Below are 19,899 nucleotides of genomic sequence, written 5' to 3' on the forward strand. Positions count from 1 at the left end.
CAACTGTTGGGGCGAGCACTGTTATTGAGCGTCTATAAACGTTGTCACAGCACACAAGGAGGCGGTGTGGCCAGAGCCACACATTCCCAGCGCTGATATTTTACACACCGCACCGGATGCTCGTTTAAGGCCGAGCCAACCTAGGGGAGGCCCCAGACCGGTTCCGATATCCGATATCGCTCTCCTCTAACGTTTGACATAGCCAGGAATTCAACTTACAATGCCGGGTTCATAGAGCGGTGGCCACGGCCATGAATTTGACTCGGGAACGCCAGGTTCAAAGCAGCGATTCATAATTTACTTTGACAAGTGAAACATAAAAAAAACAATATATCCGCAACAATAACAGCAAAATAACGACACTGCTGCATGTCGTGACGCGGCGAGGCGACAGCATGACGACACCTGCGTGGGGTTCGCTGTGCTGCATCGCGTGGTTGAACTTCTTTTGCTCCGTACGTAGCCAACCGCGATAATCGGACTGCGGGGCAAGGACAGTTGTTCCCTCCACATTTAGAAACGTGCGTTTAAACAGATTATTTGATGTTCGGTTGGGGGCGAGGGAGCGGGGGGGACGACAATGCCGGCATGGCTCTCTCACCCAGCAGCACGTGGCCTCCTTCGTGCGAGAAGCACACGCCGGGCGTCGTGGGCGCGGAGGTGCAGGGCGTCACGGCGAAGCGGCGTGCTGGCTCCCCCAGGGACGCTCCGTTGAGCCGGGCCCCGCGCACGCAGCCCGGCCCTCCAGCGGCCCTGGGGTGGGGGGGGCGGTGACGGCACACCCGGGGCGCGCGACGCCTCCCGATATAACGGCGCTCCTCCTTCTCGGCCCGCATGGCTACCGTCAGCGCCACGTAGCGCGCTAATGCAAGACAGGAAACAAATGCATTACGAGCGCAAAACAGAGCTACATACAAACAACACCAAACACCGGCATAGACTCGGCCTTGAACATGTGATCTCTCTCTCTCCACTGTTAATAACACAAAATAACTTTGCGCGCCATTGTGGAGAACATAACAAAGATAAATAAGCAGACAATTCGTTCTCCTTAACGTATTTGATTAACGTAAAAAATAAATGTATGGATTTGTACAGATCTCATCAGCCGCATCGTGGCCTTATGGAAGTGAATATAATTCTCACGTGGAAGGGCAGGTGGAAAAGTGCTGCCCCTTATTCTTTGGACAAAAGTATCTCAGAACTAGTTCAGCATTATCCGCTTCCGCGGGCTATTCTCTAGCAGGGGGCGGCACACTGCTTTGCGAGAGACACCAATAAGTCTGTCAACGAGCGTGAGCGCTCGCGATCGTGTGCTCTTACGAGTCCGTGCCATCGGAAATGCGCGCCGCTCACACGGAGTAGCAGCGCCACTTTAAGTGTCGAACAAAACTGGTCTGAGACTCAAGCATGGATGAGGAACGTCTCCCACAGGTGACCGCCTCCAGTTCCTCAGGTTTGGAGACTCCCGGCGAAACTGCGCTGGCCGCATCGCCGCACAAGGCTTGCGGGCGGGAACGGGAACAGGAGCAACAGCAGGAGTAGCAGCAGCAGGAGTAGCAGCAGCAGGAGCAGGAGCAGCAGGAGTAGCAGCAGCAGCTGGAGTAGCTGGAGTAGCTGGAGCAGCAGGAGTAGCTGCAGCAGCAGCAGGAGCAGCAGGAGTAGCAGCAGGAGCAGCAAGAGCAGCAGCAGGAGTAGCAGCAGGAGTAGCAGCAGGAGCAGCAGCAGGAGCAGCAGCAGCAGGAATAGCAGCAGCAGCAGCAAGAGCAGCAGCAGCAGGAGCAGCAGCAGGAGTAGCAGCAGCAGCAAGAGCAGCAGCAGGAGCAGCAGGAGTAGCAGCAGCAGGAGTAGCAGCAGCAGCAAGAGCAGCAGGAGCAGTAGCAGCAGAGCAGCAGGGTAACCGTGGGATGCGGATCATTGACGGCGTCGATTTGGGGTCCTGTTGAGGCCGGCGCTGTGCACTGCTCAGCAAGATAGGATGGGGCAGATTGGTACAGACCCTTGTAGATCAGACGCAGAATCTTTATTTAGACTGCAGGAGGAATGTGATGAGTTATGAGGCTCTTTTTCATAGATGTCCAGTATGGGTGGGCCAACAAGAAGAGCAGGCATGGTTTGTAAATAATCCTATGGTTTGATGGGTCACCAATGTAACCCATCTCGTATTGGGAACGTTATCGGATAAGATTTCCGCTTTGGAACTCTCAGGCGAGCCGCGCCATTTGACACAGCCCCGGGGGGGGAAGGTGGATGTCCGGTGCTGGCACAGCCGGAGGCGCCATCGCGACAGTCCACCGTTTCACGGAGTGACGCTGACGGCACAAATCGCAACAAAACTCAGAATAAAACCCTCGAATCGGGCAAAACGCCCCGACACAGCACGACGAACGTGGGCGGCTTTCTACCTGCAGGTGTCGCCGGCCCGTGCCGCTCGCGACGCCACCCAGGTAGAGCGGGGAGCGCAGGCCGAACTCCGGGCCCCTGCGGCGTGTCGGGGCGGCCTTCGCCGCCGAGCCGTCCACGTTCAGCTCCCCGTGAGCCTCAGGGCCCACCACCACCTCCACCTGCGCGACACGAAGCGGCGGACCGGCGGGCAACGTCACGCTGGGGGGTTGCCACCTCTGGGGTGCAAACACAACCGGGGCGCATCACGATGTCACATCTAAAGTGATGTACAGATCACTATGAGCATCGAGGCCCACAGGGCTCCCCCACTACGCTGCTTTCTCTGTCTATACGGCTAGAAGGGAGATGTTTCGACTGTTGTAAGTAATGAGCTCCAATGTGTAACATCTGCAAATAACGGACTGCATTCACCATCAGCAGCTGCTGGGACAAGGGCTGCGCCTCCAGGTGCATGTCCAGGTGCCGCCTGTCGTCGTCCCCGCCGGTGGACGCGTACGCGAGCAACCCGTTGGCGTCGGTCTTCAGCTCCAGCGAGGTGCCTGTGAGAGGCACAGAGAGGGCACCGCCAACGTTGCTCACACATTAAAACTACACTATTTTTATTTGACCAGGTAAGGTGTCCTGAGCTATATAGCTCTTTTTCAGAAGTGACCCGCTTAAACACTCACAAATACGCCCACACACACACACACACTCTCCCACGTACACAAACTCCCACATAAACATTCACCCACGTAGATCTAAAACTCATTCCTTTAGAACTGCTTTTTGTGTACAGTTTGTTGGTCTTTTTCCCTGCACCTCGGACAAGCACGGTTGGCTACATACGGTGCCAAAGAAGTTCAACACACGTACGTACATTTCCACACTTCGTCAGCTGCGGTGGATCGCGCTGCGCATGCGTTTCCCCCACAAGAGGCGGTCGTGCGTGGCTCCGGCACCGGCACTGTTGCCCCCCTGCCCCCGCACGCCCCCTGCGTGTCCCCCCCACGGCCCCGCACAGCCACCCTCGCCGGGCCACGCCGGCACACCATCCTGCACGGGCCTCAGGTGCCGCGCTGATGAACCCTGGCCACACGGTCACCATCGGTCACCACCAGTCACCACCACAACCAGCCATGGTCACCACCGGTCACACAGTCACCTGTCTCTGTTTATTGTATTACCGTACTAAATTACCAGCATAAGTCTGGCCCAAGTGTGAACAATGGAGGAGGTGGATCATTTCTGTGGATGGATCCAAGACAGTCGTGGATATTCCAGACTTTTATAGCCAGGACCCATGTCTGATGACTAAGTGTTGAAGATGACAATATTGACGACGACAATGACAATGCTATCGACGATGATGTTGAGGATGATGGTGACGATGACTTTGTACGACGCGCGAGTGTGATAGCCACGTGTCCCCGCGGCGCTGCAGAGACACAGATGCACATGCACATACGCGTAGACACAGACACACGCAGAGACACAGACGCACATGCGCATACGTGTAGGCACAGACACACGCAGAGACACAGATGCACATGCACATACGCGTAGACACAGACACACGCAGAGACAGACGCACATGCACATACGTGCAGGCAGACAGACGCAGAGACACAGACGCATATGAGCATACGTGCAGGCAGACACACGCAGAGACACAGACGCACATGCGCATACGCAAAGACACAGACACACGCAGAGACACAGAAGCACATGTGCATACGCGTAGGTACAGACACACACAGAGAGACACAGATGCACACACACGCAGGCAAAGACGCACACGCGCAAGAAAGAACGACAAAGTGACACGAACACATGCACGCACGCGCTAGGGGGGGTGCACACGCATCGAGCTCGTCTCTTCTAACAAACCAGAGCCTGCGGTGGCAATACGGAAATTCCACGTTCCTATGGCCAAGACAGGGGAGACCGAGGCGGCATCTGGAGGAGTTGCACAGAGCGAAGAGGTAAATGGTTGGAGCCTTCGTTGTATCCGTCGCTCATGGTCCGCAGGGTGTCCTCTTTGTCTTCAGGACCACCGCCCCCTCTTGAGGGCGACGGACAGAATCTCACCCTGCCCACACACACAGACTGTTGGGATGAGTGCTGTTCGCGAGCACCTGTGAAGGTCAGCACGGCACACAAGAGGGTGAGTTACCAACACCATGCCCGACCACCTTTGTCTTCCTAGTGGCGATGTTTACACACTGCAAAAAATACTCATTTTTGGCCAAGTCAACCTAGGAGAGGCCCAGGACCAAATCAGATAATCGTCACTGCTGTTGGCCGTGAGTGGCAATCGAACTCAGGTTGCCGGATTCGTAGCGCATTGCGCTAACCGTTGCACCACCACTCCCCACGATGTACCACTCCCCGCAGTCACCTCTCGATTAGCCTGGGTAAGAGTGTTAAAGGCTGTATGGGGGACCTTTTGTCTTTGTTTTTATTATTGTTTGCAGTGATCAAGAAGGGCAACGTGCTTCACTTAGACATGGATGGGGGATGTGAGCCGCGTCAAGGGCCCGGTGCCCGGGCTGCTCACACACACACACACACAGCAGGAGCTGCACGTTGGAGGGCTGCCCCGTGAGTCTCTCCCCACCGCACCACTACCACCACAACCACCGCCACCGCGCGTCACACGTGACAGGAGTCACCGACCGTTGATACTGGGGTGGGTGGTGTGGCCGGCTTCAGGCCGGGCCGGTACTTGCAGGGAGTAGTAGAAGAGCAGGCCGCTTGGCTGCATGGTGCGGAACGTGAGCCTCGTCTCAGCACGGGGAAGGGCTCCTTGACGGCCAGCGACATGAACCCGTCGCCCGCCAGGTAGGCCTTGCGCGACACCTGCACGCCGAGGTCAGAGGGGGTGCGAGCGCTTGAGAGGCCGCGGGGCCAGCGGCGGGACCTCGGGGAGCACGGTTGCAAGTCGAGCGTCTCGGCTGCACGCGAGGGATGCGTGACAGACGCATCGTAAAGGTTTTTGGGTTAGATCTGGCAAATCGCCCGATGACCTGGTGAAAACGTCACAGTACTCGAATTGTAAACGTTGCGGATTTACACACAAACAACAAAACCAAGTCTGCTGAAGTAGTCACTATTTGGCACGTTTTGTTCACGTGACAAACCTTACTAATTGGCCATGTCGGGTGGTGGTGGGTTAATGAAACATTTATATTCACACGGTCTATCCCAAAAATCCTTTACTATGATTAATATTGGTCACGAAAGCCTTCTACGTGTTAGACTGCGTAACACTTTCTTTCTAAACATTGTGTGACGTTACTCTTCTAACGAGACGTTTCTTTCTCGGAGGTTTTGCGAGCATGTGAGCTCTACGCACATTTTAGCGGGTTCAAAGCGTGATTCACATCTCATTGGGCGGCTACAAACCGACAAGTTGAGAGACTTCCAGTGACAATCACCCGGGTTCAGTTACGCAAACATTTGATCCTTCTAAAAACGAAATAACTTTTTTTTAACTAAGCTATTTTTATTTCACCTGGCCACAAGCCACAACTCAACAAAAGTGGCTTACAAAGTGGACATTTATAGCTGCCAAATACTTTAAACGCACGTTGATTGTAAATGTGGGAGGGAAATAAACTGGAGGACCCGGAGAACGAACGGCAAGGTGCGGTGCGCGTACCAGCACGTCGTCTGATCAGCTGGCGCTCACTCCGATCATGTTCCTTCTGCAGGTCCAGGTTGGTGTCCTGCACCTTGAGGCTCAGGAAGCAGCACTTGAGCCCCGTCTCCATCGTCACGTGGGTACGGCTCCTGCGAGACGCGACGACGCCAACCCCTTGGGGGTCAAATCTGTGCCATCGATCACCGATTCTGACACACTTCCAGGACAGTTGTATGTAGTCTCAGTAGCACTATCAGTGATTTAAACTCTAACAATGGCTGCTGCACCCCTTTCACTAAGAATGCAATGCAACCTGACAGATTCACCACCAACCACTGGGCAGACACCGGGAGTGCGCTACGATAGAGACCCATTGCTGGTAACAGACTACGAGTGCCACACACCCCTTCCCCCTAACTCTCTGTAAAATATGAAAAAAAACTTTTTTTATTTTACCAGGTGAGCCCCACTGAGCTATAGATCTCTTTTTTAGAAGCGACCTGGCCACAAATGTTAGCCCAACAAAGTGGGTTATCATGTGGAAATGTATCGCAACCAAATACTCTAAACGCATATTTCTAAATGTAGAGGGAAAAGTCGGAGGACCCGGAGAAAAATCCACATGATCACGGGAAGAACATGCAGTCTCCAAATATACAGCAGGCGTTGGGGTCAAAATCGAACCCACGACCTCCTGTATACCAGGCGAATGCATTAACCTGACTGTCCTCAAAGATTCCTTGAGGAAGTAACCTTCTAATGTAAGTATGTATGCATGTTGAACTTCTTTCGCACCGTACCTTGGCCAACCGTGCTGTTATAATCATGATAAGTTTATATCTATGACTACAGGACTGCCAACAACACAGTCCCGTATATTTCATAAAAATGGTTGTATATTAAGTCAACACGTGTAAAAGATCGATTGAAATGAATTGGAAGGAGATAATATTTAAACTACCCCTACAGGTGGCAGTGCTACAGTATTGCATTTCAACCAATACTAAGAATTATATAATGTTAGTGCTCCTGTTAAATCAGGCTGCGCTCCTGACCTGAAGGATGGTTTGAGGATACAGCCTTCCAACATATCTGGTATAGATCATACTACTTCATGTAAAACTACAGTACAGCACTGATAGCAATACAGTCCATTACATGTTGTATTAAGGGTTGTTCATGCGTTAGAAGTAGACAGTAATTGAAATTACGCCTGCAGGTGGCAGAGAACCACGCCACGCTGGTGCGCTACACGGCGCTGCTGCAGAACCTAACGGTGCGCGTGGAGCGAATGGAGCAGGGCCATGACTGCTACACAGAGCTGGACTATAAGCTGCTGCGGGTGGAGATCAGGAAGATGGAGCAGCTGGTACAGCAGCTGAAGCTGGACGTCTCCAGCGCCACGCACGATCATCTCCACCCCTGGTTCAGTCACGATTGTCTCAAAGGCACGCAATTGTTTCCATCAGGGGTGCTGCAATGCCCACGGTTCCTTTTGGGCAGATATGCAGACTCAGCTTTTGCAGCTGAAGGTGGCACGTAAAAAGGGGAGTACCTTGGATCACTGGAATGCGGAGGCAGCAGTTCTTGCAGTCGCTGGACTGTGTTGGATGGCTTCTCATAGAGAGCTGAATTGAACTTCACGAGCAAATTTGTGAGGAAAATGTTAAAGCCACTGCTTCAGAATTTTCATAAATTTTGTGAAATCTGTACACAGTATCTGAACATGGAAAAGCTGTACTGTACTTTCTACTGCATGTACAAAATGGTGTTAAAGCTCGTGAAAAAATACACATACTGACAAAAAATTACAGCCCTTTATCATTGCACTCTGGTCATGGCGGAGCATTTGGGGGGGGGTTGGGTGGCACTTCATGTAAAATTAGGGATTTCGATCGGATCATTGGGGTTTATCTATATATAAAAAGGAAATTTGTAAATGTGTCTGTTCAAAATGTTTAGCATACTTCCTGACATGCAACTTGAAATGTGCCATGTGGGTACTTTCCAGACTGTACACAATGCAAAAATTAGAAAAATAGACTTTTGTTTTTTTTGGGGGGGAGGGGGGGGCGTAATAATGGATATATTTTGCACGGCAAGTGAGCTGTGACTTCACATCTGTGATGTCACCCGCGCATGCGGAAGCGTCACGCAGTGTGCCTGTTTTTAATTGTATCACTTAAAGAACCAGGCTCCAGTCTACATTATAGACTGCCAGTACACTCACCCAGCTTAATAACCAGGCTCCAGTCTACATTATAGATTGCCAGTACACTCACTCCGATGAAGAACCAGGCTACAATCTACATTAGTGTTTTAATTATTATTTATTTTTAATTTTTTATTCACTTTATTATTTTTCTATCTACGTGACTTTACCAAAAGAACCAAGGAATAGTATGAACTATTCACATATTTTGAAAAAAAAGTGAATATCACTTTTACTGTATGATGATATACAAGAAACTGGTAGGTTATAAAAACCAAATAAGAATTGAAAGTAAAATACTTTGTTAGAGCTGCCTGAGGTTGTAATTTTAAGCATTTTTTTCCTCCGAATGAAGTGAAACACTTAATTATTGATTTCCAAATGTAATGACGCCATATTATTTATGAAAAAAATTCAGAGAAAGAACATAACACCGATTACTAGTCATTGTTGTAAATGTTCAGTGCAGTAACTCATAACATAACTTGCTTCCTCTGGTTTTCCCCTCCACATTTAGAAACATGCATTTAGAATATTTGGCTGCTATAAATGTCCACGTGATAAGCCACTTCGTTGAGCTAACATTTGTAGCCAGGTCGCTTACGAAAACGAGCTGTACAGCTCAGTGGGCCTAACCTGGTAAAATAAAAAAGGTTGCATTCTCAGGCACGTTCTTTGGCTGCTGTTCCATCATCCGCCTTGTCCAAATGCCATCATCTCTTCAAGAAATTATTCTCCTCGTGCGTTTATGACTAAAATAAAACAAATTAGGTTACCCTGTGTGTATGTATCACACGCTCGTCTTATAGACACACACAAAGACAAAAGACCCCCGCTTTAGCCTTAACATATTTTTTGTAAAATATATGGTTCAAAGAAGGCCGTATCGGGCATAGGCGGGTGTTGTCTGACCATACTTCACCAGTGCGTGCCGGTAACGCTGGGAGAGCGGGAGGTAGCGGGGCTTGACCAGGACCGGTTCAGATATCAGTCGCCTCTGATGTTCGCCGTGGTCGGGAACCGAACTCGGCTTGGATTTGAAGCGCCGTGTGCCAACCACTGTGCCACCGCTCCATCCCCACTGTACAGCACCGTACTCAACAACAACAAAAGCTTCAAAATACAATTCTGCAATAACGTATCATGCAGATAAATAACTCGTGCGTACAAAGTATGTGTGGGTGACGATCGTCCAGTAAATCAATGATCGCTCACGGAATAATTCTTCAAACAGTCGTGAAGATTAAAGCTGCAGGCATTGGCCACGCGGCACACAACACATGAGCCTCATAAACACCAATCTTGAGACTCGGTGAAGATTTGCTCAGTAAATAATTGACATTATTATGTCATTGTTATTATAGGACCAAACTTAGTACACGTAATGCTCTCGTGTGCGTGTTCGTGTAGCGGTTAGCGCGTTGCGTTGCTGTGAACCTGGCGACCCGGGTTCGATTCCCGCTCACGGCCAACACCGGTGACGATTTTATCTGAACCGGTCCTGGGCCTCCCCTAGGTCCACTCAGCCTCAAATGAGTACCTGGTGCGGTGTGTAAACATCGCCACTGGGGAGACAAAGACGGTCGGGCGTGGTGCTGGCCACCCACCCCCTCGTGTACCGTTCCGGCCTTCATAGGTGCTCGCTAACAGCACTTGCCCCTACAGTCTGTTAAGGCTACACGGGGGATATTTGTCTTTGTTGTGTCTATAAATGATGAGTAGCGATGGTAGTCTGTACTCGAGAGAGATGTTTGTACTGTACACGTGTCTGGAGCGTTATACACGAGGGGGTGGGTGGCCAGAAGCACGCCCGGCCGCCTTTGTCTCCCTTGTGGCGATGTTTACGCACGGCACTCGGCACTCATTTGAGGCTGAGTCGACTTAGAGGAGGGCGTAGAAGCGGACCGGTGTTGGCCCCGAGTGGGAATCGAACTCGGCTCGCCGGGTTTATAGCGCAGACACATCAACACACAGACATCAACACACAGACATCAACACACAGACACATCAACACACAAACACATCAACACACAAACACATCAACACAAACACATCAACACACAGACACATCAACACAGACACATCAACACAGACACATCAACACACAGACACATCAACACAAACACATCAACACAAACACACCAACACACAGACACATCAACACACAAACACATCAACACACAGACACATCAACACACAAACACAGACACATCAACACACTGACACATCAACACACAAACACATCAACACACAAACACATCAACACAAACACATCAACACACAGACACATCAACACACAGACACATCAACACAGACACATCAACACACACATCAACACACAAGGCACATCAACACACAGACACATCAACACACAAACACATCAACACACAACCACACACCCCTCACCCTCCCCTATAAAATATCCCAATTACTTAAATACTTCAACTAACTTTACTTTATTAAAACACGTCACGCGAGTCTAAGTCCAATCGTGTGTTCTGATTATTTTTAATTTATAAGTCAAATGGCTGTGCGCCTCGAGGCGCCGACATCAACAGCCGCTCTGGTCAATGGCCATCAAAATCAACAGCCGCGCAAACGAACCAGATCACATTTGATACACTTACAGAACGCCATCGCACGGCGTTTATATGACATGCTACGTAACGATGTTGTCGTGGATTGTAACGCGTTCACCATTGTTGTTGTTGTTGTTTTTGTTGTGGTTCTCGTGAAGGGCGCGGTTCTCGCGAGATCTCGTGACGGGCGCGGCTCTCGCGAGATCTCGGTAACCCGGAAGGGGCGGGGTCTCAGAGACGGCAGGGCGGAAGCACGCATCAGACGGCGGAGGGAGGCGGAGAAGTTGGCTGTGACAGTGGCGCGGAACACGAAGACGGCCAAGCAACGCGAATCACAGCCCAGCAGTGCCGTGGAGTCCACGACGGCGACAACAGCTATGGCGAACGAAGCCGACATCCTCTCGCTCTGCGTGGCCATGGCGAACATGACTTTCCAAGGTGCGCGTCACTATCGCACAACACAGCAGCAATAACACACAACACAAACCTATAACATACAAAACACACATCAGCATTAATGTACAACATACAGCACTGTCGCACATGTATTATAATGTAAGTTCACAAATTAATATTCTCCACTGACTCAGATTTTAGTCCCCCCACCACCGTGTCCACAGAGCATGAAGTGTGCATGGAGACCCAGGCTACAGCCAGGAGTCCTCATAGAGGCCCCAGACCCCACATGTTTGAGGAGTTGTCTGGGTTCCCCGCACGTGGTGGAAAGAGAGGCGAATATGCACACCATATGGGCACCTGGAAAACAAGGAATGGTGCAGGATGGACACGAGGTGATGGCGGAGGCTCTTGTAGTAGCGGAGGACGAGATGCTAGAGATGGCCGAATCCCCCGCTCCCATCGTATGAGTGGACGTGGAAATGTGGACAAGGGGGATAGGTCGGGTTCCTGCCAGCGCCGGTAAGTTTAACTGAGCGCACACCGTGCATGTGTGTGCAGAGGGGACGCGGTGATTAGGCCACTGCACTATGTACCTGGGGACCTTAGTTTGATTTCCAGCCATGGCTACATCAGTGGAGATTGATATATGAACCGGTCCCCGGGCCTGCCCAAAGTCGATTTGTACCTGCTGCATTGTGAAAACTTTAGCAGCAATGGGGCAGTGAAGGCGGCCGGGTGCGGCTGACCAAACCACCCACCCCTTTACATGCCATTTAGGCCTTAATAGGCGCTCACTGACATCACTTGCTCTTACAACCTAGGTAGGCTACAAGAGGGTTATTTACTCTATATGATCCGGAAGGCCACCACAATACTCTTTTCCCATAGCGGTGAATGAGGCTCTCACCTCAATCCTCGGAGCCCACATCTGATTCTCCATGGTGCGCACGCCCTGGTTTTCATACAGCATCTAGAGATGTGTTCGAGTTAGACGCTATATACATCCATCAGTGTTTAGCTATTGCGTTATTTTTAGAGTCGGGGCATAATTTCAGCTGGGTCTGTCTGGGTCAGTAACATTTTGACTAATAACCTCAACCCGGCGCACCACATCCAGTATACATCTTGCTCTGCCTGTGGCTATTAGTCACGTTCCTATTATAGTCGACTAGCGACCTAGAATATAATGCAAACCTCGAGTAGAGCCTGGACACTGCCTCTGTCTGGGCAAAGCGCAGGTTTTTCTCATGTGCCTAATTCTTGCCCTCATCGCTGATGTTCTGTGCTGTTGTGTTTTGTTTGTGGTGCACCTGCGTTGCCACCACCAGCGGACCCTATACGATGTCCATCTGCAAGGCGCAGCGGCAGCAGCTGCTGATGGCCAAGCGGCGCATCTTCAAAGCCGATTCTGCGGTGCCAAGCCAATTGTGCTGGTTCGAGATCTCGGTAAATGTACTGGGGGGTGTGCAAACGTGGAGATGGAGTATCCTAGGTATCAGGTTTTGAGAAAGAAATGCCAATTATAAAAGGTTAACAGTTGCACCAAAATAATTATAGAATATAGAGACTTGTCATTTTGGTGACCCAGGTCACTCTCGGAAATGTATGCATTTAAACTTATTTCACACCATACATAGCCAACCATGCTGACCGGAGGTGCGGGAGGACAACTAAACACAACAAGTAGTTATAGGGAAATGAGTTGTCAATTTATATTTAAGAGTGCATAGCTCCAGTAGCTTCCTGATATTGGAAGAGCGTTCCAGAAGGCCGCAGAAGTGCATTTGAATGCGCTCGATGCAGTGACTATCTTTTTTCGATGAGTGGCCAAAAGCCACTACGAGGATGACTGGAGCTCATGTGATGGTTTATGCTCCTTGACAAAAAGTGAACACATCCTGGTCTCTTGAATTCTCAACTGGTTAAACAAACTAAACTTTGACGTTGTAAAGTATCTAGTTTAAATCGACATGCAACATTGATATATAAGAATAGATGTTAGCCTTTCTGGCAATAAAAATAGTGTTAAGATGTTATAACACCATTTTGAAACCTTTTGCAAGGAATCATGTCTGCATTAACCATATATGCTCGTGGTGAACATGCAAACAAAAAACATGCTCTGGTAGTATATGCATTGTCTTTTAAACTGATTGGTCCACACCATAGACAGCTTTCTTTAGAGCCATGCCCTCTTAAACTTGTGATGCTATGACACTTTTCCTATATGGACGCAACCATATATTTATACCTGGTTCAGTTTGTTAACATCACCAATGGGGAGACAAACACAGCTTGGTGTGGTGCTCACCACATCACCGTCTGGTGTACCTTTCCGGCCTTAATTAGTGTTCACGAAGAGCACTCGCTGCCCCCAATACTCTGTAAGCCTAAACAGGGAGTATTTTCTGTGGTTGGTTGAGCAAACCCACTGCACTCTGGTCCCGGCTCCAGTAATCACCCTGCTGTTAGAGTGGGTATCTGAGCTTGGTCAATTTGACCTAAAATAAACGTACAGGGCCATTACGTAGACAATGTTAGCAGTGACAAAGACAGCCAGGTCTGTGTGTTACTATGCCCACTGCTGTGCCAAGTCAACTCAGCGCGGCTCAGGCAGCGACAGGTTGTTTTTCTACTGCAAAAGCCGTGTCACTGAGTGACACGCAATGCGTGTAGATGACATGGTGATGCTGTGTCCTCACATTGTGCTTAAAATTGGTGCACCCCAACAGACCCTGTCATAGCAGCCAGTTTATGCTAATGGGGGATGCGACATGTGCGTGTTCTTTTTACAGAAATGTTTGAGCCAAAAATATGACCCTACCAACAAAGCTCTGGACTTGAAGGCGGTCAGAATTAATGAAGGTAATTGAAACAAACATTTGTGTTTTTTTAAGTTTACTTTGCACTCCTGCACATTGACAACTTGTCACAACTCAGCTTTATTATTTGAGCCGAGAATCGTTCATACTGTTTCTTTAGTCTCATTTGTTCTAGTTTATTCATCCTGTTAGCCTAAAGATATCATTGTCATGTCATTTTAACTAATATTTAATTAATTCATCCTTATACGCATCACTCACTGTATGCATCGCGAGGGTAGGAGTTGAGTTGAACGCAACGCGTAATGAATGCACGATCACCCTCCCCCACTCCCCAGAGCTGGAGGCACGTGGTGTCGACCTGGTTTTGAACCGGAAGGACCACATGGATGGTCTGAACAAGATCATCCGAGAGAATATTCCAATGGTACGGCCTTCTCCTCTCCCCACGTGTTTTAATGCTTTGCACCTAAGGTATAGTGTTGCTGCGTTAGCTCTCTTGGTCCATTCGTCTGTAGGGCATTATTACTCTTAAAACACATTCCTGCAGAGGGAGCTGGTAGGAACGTTGCTTGCCTCGAATGATGGCTCAACGAATTGGCGGCTTATAATTTAGAGATTGTGAGCATCCGCATACTCCAAACGCATGTTGTTGATTCTCCACGTGGAGGGAAAAATGTCGTGAAGATGGCCGGACGTGGTTGGTGGCCACCCACCCCCTCGTGTGTGCCGTGGCCGCCTTCCTCACCCCGCCCCTCCCTCCCCACCCAGCCCCTCCCCACCCTCCCCTCTCCACCCAGCCCCACCCCTCCCATTTTTGGATGGACGACAGACGGACACAATAATCCCTTGTGGGCTGGGTGGAACCAGGAGGTTCCTACCAGTACAAAATACGTACCAAACTGCAGTATAATGTGGCATTGGTATTAGCGACTAGATTAATTAGTGCTGGATTAGAGGCGCGTCGCCACACGTGGATGTTGGTGCGTGCTTCATGGTTGCGTAGCCCCCATTTTACCTCGCGGTCATCGCCGACCATCGACTTGAGATAAAACCAAAACGAGGCACGGCACGACATTTACATTGCTGCTATTGCTGCTAAACCGTAGGTGGTGGCACTGCACTGCGCTACGAACCTAGCGGCCCAAGTGTCTATTCCCGCTCACGGCCAAAATCAGTGACAATTATTCTGAACCGGTCCTGGGCTTCCACTAGGTCGACTCAGCCTCAAATGAGTACCTAGTGCGGTGAGTAAACATCGCCACTGGGGAGACAAAGGCGGTCGGCGTGGTGCTGGCCACCCACCCCCTCGTGTGCCATCCTGGCCTTCATAGGTTCTCGCTAACAGCACTTGCTCCTAGTCTGTTAAGGCTATACTGGGGATCTTTGTCTTTTGCCTCCCTTAGAGGGGAGCGGTAGTGCAGTTGTTCGCACGCTGCGCTATGAATCGAGCGACCAGAGTTCGATTTCCGCTCACGGCCAACACCAGTGACGATTATCTGAACCGGTCCTGGGCCTCCTCTCGGTCGACTTAGCCTCAAATGAGTACCTAGTGCAGTGTGTAAACATCACCACTAGGGAGACAGAGGCGGTCGGCGTGGTGCTGACCACCCTTGTGTACCGTGCTGGCTTTCATAGGTGCTCGCTCACAGCACTTTCTGCAAAAGACTGTTAAGGCTATAAGAGGGACCTTTTTCTTTTCTGTGCCTCCCTTGCTTTCCACTCCCACAGATCACATCCCTGAATCTAACGTGCAATGACCTGCACCGGTTGGATGACCTGGCAAAACTTGCCCAGCACACTCCATCTCTCAAGAAGCTGAACCTCTCCAAAAACAATGTGGGTGTGAGCGCCGTTCAATAAATCGCGACGTGACGCTCGCATGCCTGGTGCACCTCTGGTGCGAGCGTCGCGTTGGTTCAGATTCCTCGCCACAGCGAGTCGACCGTTCGTTACGCGATTCAATCCAAGTATCGATATACCTACTATTATATCTTATATCGTCTCCTTTTGTTTTGGTACTTGTTCATTTCCGATTCGCTTGATATTATTTTAAGCATGTATTGGGTATCAGATATGCCTTTAATTAGTGGAAACGTAATTAATTATTTAAATGCAATGAATACACAAATGTGAAACGTACTATTGCAGTTTAGTACATCAACATGTATCACCTATGGGTGGTACCTGTTGATGTACTTTGTACAGTAGGCCCGCAACTCCGCATCAATACGTCAATTAACTTCAGTCATTGCACTCACAACGCATGCACCAAATGGTGTGTCGGAACCAGTTCTTTATTATTCATGCAAATTATATGCACGTTAAATTAGGCTAATGACACATAAGAGACAGACAAGGCAGACAACTAATTATATGGACAAAACATATTGGGCTGCATGAACAAGATAGGCAACAAGACAGTGCAGACAAGAGAGTACAGTGAGACATACGATGAGACGGTCAGTACAAATGGGACACAGTACATACTGGACAGGACAGACCACACAAACAAAATACAATTAATACAAACAAAAGACGAAACATAGCATGGACTCTTGAATTTGACCATTATGCTGAAATGGGCTAATTAATCAATTAAGTTGAGAGCTGATACATTCACTTAGAATATGTGATTGCAGTATTTGGCCTCCTTTGTTAACCCTTTTCAACGAATATTAAAGGAATTTCTGCATTGACTCTGCCCATTCGTAATGGAGGGCAATGTAACGTTCATAAAATGTGATCCAATATAAACGAAATGTTTGTATAATGTGTTGTTACTATCAAGGACACCCAACTGAATACCGCACACCAATGATGAAAGGGTTAACCAAAAGAGATGCAAACTATAGCACAAGGGACTGTTTACAAATATGCATACACATTTTGCCGTGACAGCTGCGCGTCAGCTTTTGCACGCTAAGGCAAATGCATTCTGCAAAGCGTTACAATCCATGCGTGGGCATGGATTGTAATGCATAACTTGTGGTAAGTTGCCCAGAAGCATGGCCCTTATGCCCCTAATTGTATGGAAATATCTCCCCTGCCATGCAGCTCAAAGATGTGAGGGAACTTTACCCACTGAAGGCCTTCAATTTGAAAGAGCTATGGCTGAACGGGAATCCGCTGTGCGACTCCTTCCACGACCCAAATGCCTACATGAGGTACCGCTCCTTCGTCATGAACGCGACATTGCCCGCTTACCCATTCGCCTGTCCGTCCACGCAGCTCCCCACTCACCCAGGCACTCACTCGTCCTCATGCTTATCCACCCACTCATCTACATGGTTTATCTTTGTGGTTGCCTGTTCAACCAATGGCTCGCCCGCACGCCTACTCCCCCACCCTCCAGCTTCACCCATGCACTCAACACCCCGCTCGCTCATGCGTTCATCCACCCGGTCACTCACACACACTCCCTTGGCCTTGTGTCCCATCTCTAACTGCATGTGTGTGTGTCAACAGCTTCGTGCGAAACCACTTTCCACAGCTCGTGATCCTGGTGAGTGACCCTCCACAGATGCCGGCCCTCAAGCTATCCCCACTCTCTGTGATATTTGTGTCTCCGTGCATTCCAGTTTCCCCACACATGCAAAAGTGCTTGTGATCAGAGGATTTTGCCAAATGCACCAAGTAAAACACTTCTGAAGAAGGTCATCATTTCCTGCCTTGGTCAAACTACTGCTGGATGAATACCTCCCCTAAGCCATTGAAATTTCTCATGATTGCGAAATTGTAATAACCCACCTAGCACCTGCCCATGAACAACTGTTAGATGGGTTCCATCTCATTGCTGCATTCTTGATCATCAGCCATTAACCCTTATAAAGACGTGTCCTGCCCGAGCCCACTTAAGTTTCTTAATTGTTTGTATAAGAGTTCACTTAAGAAAAGGTTACGTGCAGTTTACAGATGACACAGAGGAACATGAGCAGCTGTTGAATGTCATCTGTTTTTTGTTTTTGTCCTGCTGGCGGTTATCAACATCATCACTTATTGCTTCAATCATCTATCTCTAACACCATCTTTGACTATCTTCGTCACACATCTACCATCGTTACCACAATCATCACTATCATCATCATTGCCACAAACACCACCACTATTGCCGTCATCTTCATCCTGACCGCCAACATCATAATGTAATTCCATCATCACCATGATCCCTTTCACCATAACTACTACTTCCACAACAATCATTACCATCTTTACCATTATCTTCATCACCACGACTACTGTTTCCATAATCATGCTCACCACTATAATCAATCACAATCATTATCGCCATGATCTATACCACTTTTTACAACCACTACCTTCACCATTGTCACCATCAGGATGGGCAGATGCTTTCGCAGCTGCGAAGTTCTACGCCTGTGGTGCCCTCCACGCCTGCGGTGGTGCACAGAATTGCGGTACGCTTCGCTGCAACAATGAGAAATATTTATTCTCCCAACTTTTCGAGGGCCATGCGGCTCTTTGGCCACAACCCTGGCATTACTCCTACCACTTCCCATCCTCCATTTTGTCCACAGCCAGATGAAAGGAACAATATTTATTTTAAAATAATTATTATTAGAGGTTTAACGTATGCTTGAAATGGCTTAAGCATATACCAAGCTCTAATCAATCACTTGTTTACATATCCACCATTTTATTTTACAAAACATTGGCAAAAACTTAAACTTAATCAGCAGCAGCTTAACAGTTGCACCTCTTGTGCACTGACTTTGTGACATTATGACTGTTTCCGAAGTCGGCCAACATCAAAGCGTGCAGCTCCCATAGGAAAGCGAGCAAAGCGGCACAATGTAAGGGGTTTACATGACCCACTTGGAGTGGCGTCGCCCATTCAGGCTGCCATGGGATCCAGGCCAGGCCTAGTTATCTGGTTGGCAAACTGGGTAGTCATGTTGACGTCTCTCCTGTGTGCGTGCGCGCCCACTCTCGGGTGGCTGCAGGAGAACAGCTGGCAGTTCCAGCAGTGTGCGAACACCCTCATGGAACTGAACGTGAGTGCCGTCCCATCCGCACCGTTTATGGACACGACTGATAGCAAACGGTCGGGCGCATTCGCGTTTGACGAGCATCACTAACGATACCGCCCATCTCCCCTTCTATTCCACCCCTCTCTCTCCCCCCTTCCCTCATCACTGTCGCCGTCCGCCTCGGATCTCCGAAAACCGCGGTCGCCTACCTTCATCGTTCCTTTTCGTCCGACTACCGGACGGATTCCACGGGAGGCGTTCGTACAGTGAGCAGGCGTCCGCCGCAGATTGCTGGCGATCTCGGCACACATTCTCCTACCAACCCTTTCCTCCACAACCCTTATACATTGCAATTTATTTGTTTTTACCCCATTTGGGGGGAGAGGAAAAAAATAAAAAAATAACTATATTTGAAACTGTGTCCTCAAACTCACGACACACTAACACCTTGTACCCTGGTTGTTATTTCCCCCCACCTATAACCATGACATCACAAGACGCTGGCATGACGCAATGGTTGGTACACAATCCAGAAGTCGCTAGTTTGATCTGTTATCGTGGTAATCAATGGAAACGTTTCTTAAATCCATCCGGCTTATGTCCACACAACCGATATGCTTGAGTGGATAAACAATTGGAAGAACGCAAACATCCCAAAGAAGCGCCTCATTGTGGATCAAACCATCAGGAAGCTCACTGGCCCCTCACCACCGCAAGCAGTGGGACTCCATACATCAGATCCAACCTGGCCATGGCAGGAGAAATTTCCTCCACAAATTGAAAAAAAAAAGTGTCACCAAAATGCCACTGCAGGGCACCGCAACAGTGGAACACGTGCACACACCAGGAAGCTCTCTTGACCTGG

General features: G+C 49.3%; 2 protein-coding genes across 7 annotated transcripts; one reads left to right on the forward strand and one right to left on the reverse strand.

The window, feature by feature from the left end:
• Window positions 1-663: 663 nt before the first annotated feature.
• LOC142925709 (uncharacterized) lies at window positions 664-10,957 on the reverse strand. Of its 5 annotated transcripts, none has more exons than XM_076069096.1 (5): window positions 6,050-10,905; window positions 3,266-5,247; window positions 2,818-2,945; window positions 2,406-2,564; window positions 664-862 (listed from the first exon to the last, which is right to left on the reverse strand). In XM_076069096.1, the coding sequence occupies exons 2-5, from the start codon at window positions 3,438-3,440 to the stop codon at window positions 845-847; spliced, it is 480 nt and encodes a 159-aa protein (XP_075925211.1). In that variant the 5' UTR covers window positions 3,441-5,247; window positions 6,050-10,905; the 3' UTR covers window positions 664-844. The 5 variants fall into 5 exon arrangements, with proteins under 5 accessions (XP_075925211.1, XP_075925210.1, XP_075925208.1 ...); XM_076069095.1 differs by lacking the exon at window positions 664-862 and having other exon boundaries at window positions 1,165-2,564; window positions 6,050-9,339; window positions 10,871-10,957; XM_076069093.1 differs by lacking the exon at window positions 664-862 and having other exon boundaries at window positions 1,165-2,564; window positions 6,050-6,180; window positions 9,166-10,905.
• Window positions 10,958-11,064: 107 nt separating this feature from the next.
• On the forward strand, window positions 11,065-19,443 carry LOC142925708 (uncharacterized). 2 transcript variants are annotated; one of them, XM_076069090.1, is made up of 11 exons: window positions 11,065-11,260; window positions 11,413-11,740; window positions 12,550-12,667; window positions 14,017-14,086; window positions 14,382-14,470; window positions 15,775-15,882; window positions 17,101-17,210; window positions 17,512-17,548; window positions 18,384-18,461; window positions 19,008-19,058; window positions 19,302-19,443. In XM_076069090.1, the coding sequence occupies exons 1-11, from the start codon at window positions 11,200-11,202 to the stop codon at window positions 19,302-19,304; spliced, it is 1,053 nt and encodes a 350-aa protein (XP_075925205.1). In that variant the 5' UTR covers window positions 11,065-11,199; the 3' UTR covers window positions 19,305-19,443. The 2 variants fall into 2 exon arrangements, with proteins under 2 accessions (XP_075925205.1, XP_075925206.1); XM_076069091.1 differs by having other exon boundaries at window positions 11,443-11,740.
• Window positions 19,444-19,899: the final 456 nt, after the last annotated feature.

The sequence above is a fragment of the Petromyzon marinus genome, chromosome 23 (genome assembly GCF_048934315.1).
Source record: "Petromyzon marinus isolate PM22_M1 ecotype Great Lakes invasive population chromosome 23, UKy_Petmar_22M1.pri1.0, whole genome shotgun sequence".
Lineage (NCBI taxonomy): Eukaryota > Metazoa > Chordata > Hyperoartia > Petromyzontiformes > Petromyzontidae > Petromyzon > Petromyzon marinus.

Bases quoted from the DNA above. Each gene is read 5' to 3' on its own strand.
- LOC142925709 (XM_076069095.1), bottom strand. From the start codon at position 3,440: ATGGTGTGCCGGCGTGGCCCGGCGAGGGTGGCTGTGCGGGGCCGTGGG. The intron at 2,946-3,265 runs GTACGTACGTGT...TGCCTCTCACAG, and splicing joins AGCTGACGAAGTGTGGAAAT to GCACCTCGCTGGAGCTGAAG. The intron at 2,565-2,817 runs GTGAATGCAGTC...CGTGTCGCGCAG, and splicing joins TGTCCCAGCAGCTGCTGATG to GTGGAGGTGGTGGTGGGCCC.
- LOC142925708 (XM_076069090.1), top strand. From the start codon at position 11,200: ATGGCGAACGAAGCCGACATCCTCTCGCTCTGCGTGGCCATGGCGAAC. The intron at 14,087-14,381 runs GTAATTGAAACA...CCCACTCCCCAG, and splicing joins GGCGGTCAGAATTAATGAAG to AGCTGGAGGCACGTGGTGTC. The intron at 18,462-19,007 runs GTACGCTTCGCT...GGGTGGCTGCAG, and splicing joins CGGTGGTGCACAGAATTGCG to GAGAACAGCTGGCAGTTCCA.